At 32.1% G+C, this 3,374-nt stretch overlaps 2 protein-coding genes across 7 annotated transcripts in view; one reads left to right on the forward strand and one right to left on the reverse strand.

The window, feature by feature from the left end:
* Positions 1-1,591, forward strand: part of LOC108914898 (testis-expressed protein 2-like) — a 9,570-nt gene extending 7,979 nt beyond the window's left edge. For all 6 annotated transcript variants that reach the window (XM_023456108.1, XM_023456111.1, XM_023456107.1 and 3 more), the window contains one exon: positions 964-1,591. In XM_023456108.1, coding sequence (XP_023311876.1) covers positions 964-1,032 — 69 coding nt within the window. In that variant the 3' untranslated portion in view covers positions 1,033-1,591. The remainder of the gene's footprint in view (positions 1-963) is intronic.
* A 642-nt stretch (positions 1,592-2,233) lies between these two features.
* Positions 2,234-2,444, reverse strand: LOC111691310 (ankyrin repeat and zinc finger domain-containing protein 1-like; the record flags this gene model as incomplete). The annotated part of the gene is given in 1 exon segment (XM_023456105.1): positions 2,234-2,444. A coding segment is annotated over 1 exon segment (179 nt), but the record flags the coding sequence as incomplete, so codon positions are not given.
* Between the last annotated feature and the right edge of the window lie 930 nt (positions 2,445-3,374).

Below are 3,374 nucleotides of genomic sequence, written 5' to 3' on the forward strand. Positions count from 1 at the left end.
CGGGAAATTGATTTTGAAATTCTATGAAACATTCCTCAATAGAATACTTCCATATTCCATCAATCTTGCGTCCATTTCTAAAGTAGGACTCTATGATAAACACTTTTTGTTCTTGAGAAAACACCATTTTAAACGCTTTTTAAAACGAAAATATTCAAATTGATAGCGGTGATATAGCGCTTTGACAGATGACGTTTAAGTTCATTTGCTATATGCTACGCCCTACGTCCAAATTTTCAGAACCAACTTGACCACGTTTCTATTTGAACGCTCGTTACATACATGAATGTCACATACGTACTAAGTACTTTTTAAATTTAATATTTTTGTTGAACATTTTTTTCTATACCTACTGTCAAGCAGAAAAGCCTAGTAGGTGGTACGATTTTACCGGACAGGTTGGATTTATGATTGATGGAAATTACTAATAAAAAATGATGAAGGAGAGTCATAAATCTTAACATTAATTCCAGTAAGATTGTCGACTTTATGGTAGGGAGTTACCTGTTTCTCACCAATTTGCAATGCAAATGACCATGGGAAGGAAATATAGCCAGTTATCTCGAATATTATTGAAAAAATGACAGTTATAAGAAAAAAATTTAAAGAAGTTGAAAATTTAAGCTGGGTAAAATAAACTTATTAACTGACGATATTGTAGAAAACAACTACTCTGCTGACCATATACCCTGAGCAGCATTGGATGAAACGTGCCGTTTTTTTTGAGGGGACTCAAACACAAAATAGCTTTAGTGTTGTTTTAGCGTTAATTACCGTCAGAGTGCGACATACTTTGTAGGTTATGTTTTTAGTCCAACAGTTGTTTACTTCGAATTTGGCCAATAGTTCATGTTCTTTATTGATGAAAAGGTTTTGGAAAGATCGTGGATATTTGACAGTACTTAAATAAATGGGTTTATTCCGTACGATATCTCTGAATTCGTGCTGTTTGTTAATTTTCAGAAAATCATGGTAATACCCAACATGGAAGACTTTGTGATACCTGTGATGAATCCGAAACTACCAGATTAACGATCTTATGAATTTTATACCAAGCAAATTTCTCCCCCATAGTCCGTATCGATAAGAATTCTACAGGGCGTATTATACTTCTAGTCCGGTAATTATGTTTAAATGTTATTTTCTTGAACCAAAGCTATGAGTTGACTATGTAAGAACTGTACCGAGTGTTTGAAACGAAAAACACTTATTTGCATTTCGTTTTGTTAAAATTCTAGGTTTTAGTCGGGTTCTTATGTAGTATTTTGTATTATTTATTTTATATAGTTTTTATAGTTTCAAATTTTTTTGTTTTTGTTTTCTTTTTATTGAATAACCATCACAAAATATTTTTCTATAAAGATGTTTAGGATAAGTACCTGCATATATCGTGTTGATGGTTCCATTACGAAGCTCCGATTTTATTGAATGGAAATTTTTAACGGACCAATTATTATAGGTTTTACTTCAGCACGAGAGGCGAGTGCAATCGGAAAACTTCTCGACAATAATGTTCTTTTTGAGTGCTTTACATTTTCTTGGAAATTTTCACTAGCGCTAAATTTTCTTAAAAAATTTTGTTTTATTCTTGGAATTTTTATGTTTCCGAGCTATAACGTCGAATAATTTTCGACCGTTGAAAACTTCCGATGGTTTTAAACACGTGTAATGAAGTTCGAATATTTTACTCCCGATTTCTAGGGTCAAAAAAATTAAGGTTATTTATGCAATTTAAAGTATATTTTGGTATTCAACCATCAACCTTTATTCGATGCTTGCTTCCATTTTAGCTTTTATATCGGTGTATATCTTTTGAAAATCTTCTCTACCGAACAGGTTTCAACGTTCCGTTTTTTGTTATTATTCTGTCGTCTAGGAAACTGCTTATCAAAAAGTGTTATTTATACAAACTGTGATAAAAAAATTAGGCTTTTTTACACCCCTCGGCTTATTCTTTTCCCGTCTCGAGAGCAATAGAAATAGAAATTTTTTAATGTCAAGTGAACTTATAGAAATTGCCAGGAGGTGTTCTTTATGTTAAACGATTTCCGAGGTAAAACTTTTTTTTTTTTTTAATTCAACACTCGTGACAAAGAAAAATATAAGGGGCAATTTCTATAAAAACAAATTAAATAATTATAATTGTTGTAGATGGTTATATGTTAATTTTGGTAATAAAAATTGAAACATTATAATGTCATCTTTTTTTTTTAACGGAAATAATTTTTTCCTCTAGCGATTAAAAAAAAATTTATTTAAAATATATCATGACAAAACAACTGGGTTCTTTATCCTGTGTGCCTTCAAACACTCGATAGTACAAAATCTGTTGCCCGAATACTCAAACGGCACTTTTCCCGATATATCGGACGCGCACAAGAAACACCTAGCCGTCACAGTTCCAGACTGACTTAATATCCTCCTCTCAGCTGCCAGAGCCCGCTAAAAGAACAAAAATTATAAGGTACGTTTTTATTTTGGATGTCGGTAAGTTGAAAAATTCTTATTTTTATTGATTTTACTATAAATATTACAATAGAACAGTTTCCCTTTTGAATACTTTGTGATTATATTAAAAACATGTAAATGAGCATCAAAAACATTTGCAACATGATAACTGTCAATAATAGAACGTTATGACTACAGCTCGACACTTTGGTGTATAAATAAGGCGGAGAAATGGGGGTTTTTAGGTCCGAATTCTTGACACATGCACCGATTGACGTGAAATTTTAAAAGTAAGTAGAAAATTGCTCAAGAAACAAAGATTTCTTAGTGCCGATGTGTGCTTTCACCCTGGGGGTGAATGCCATCCCTTCTTGGGGGTGGCAATGAAGGCACCCATTTTAATCGCAAAAATCAATAGAAGGATGAATTCTAAGCAACGTTTTTTCCAAAAATTAATATTTTCCGAGTTATTTGCGATTGAAAATGGTGATTTTTCATCTAAAAAGTGCATGTTTTTCAACCATTTTTGATAAATAACTCGAAAACCTTGCGTTTTATTAAAAAACCCATATATAGCAAAAATAAAGCTTTTGAAATAACGAATCGATTCATTTTTTGTTGATTACCGTAGATGTAATAATAACCGAGATATCACTCTCTAAAAGTGACTGTTTATTTTTCGGAAAGTAAAATCGAACCTTTAACTAGTGATGGGCATAATAGACCAATTTTGAAAATCGAGTTATCGGTAATCGAGTACTTCTAATAATCGAGTGATCACTCGAGATACGAGATATTTGTCGTTTTCATCCCAGCGGTGCAGAAATATGTTTGTATTAGTCATATATCCCTTATAAGCGTAGCTAAAAAAAAAAAAAAAAGCTCACGCACTTCAAAACCTAACCACTTTTTCGTTTTATTCTAAA

Source organism: Anoplophora glabripennis, unplaced genomic scaffold (assembly GCF_000390285.2).
Source record: "Anoplophora glabripennis isolate ALB-LARVAE unplaced genomic scaffold, Agla_2.0 scaffold1186, whole genome shotgun sequence".
In the NCBI taxonomy this organism is placed as follows: domain Eukaryota; kingdom Metazoa; phylum Arthropoda; class Insecta; order Coleoptera; family Cerambycidae; genus Anoplophora; species Anoplophora glabripennis.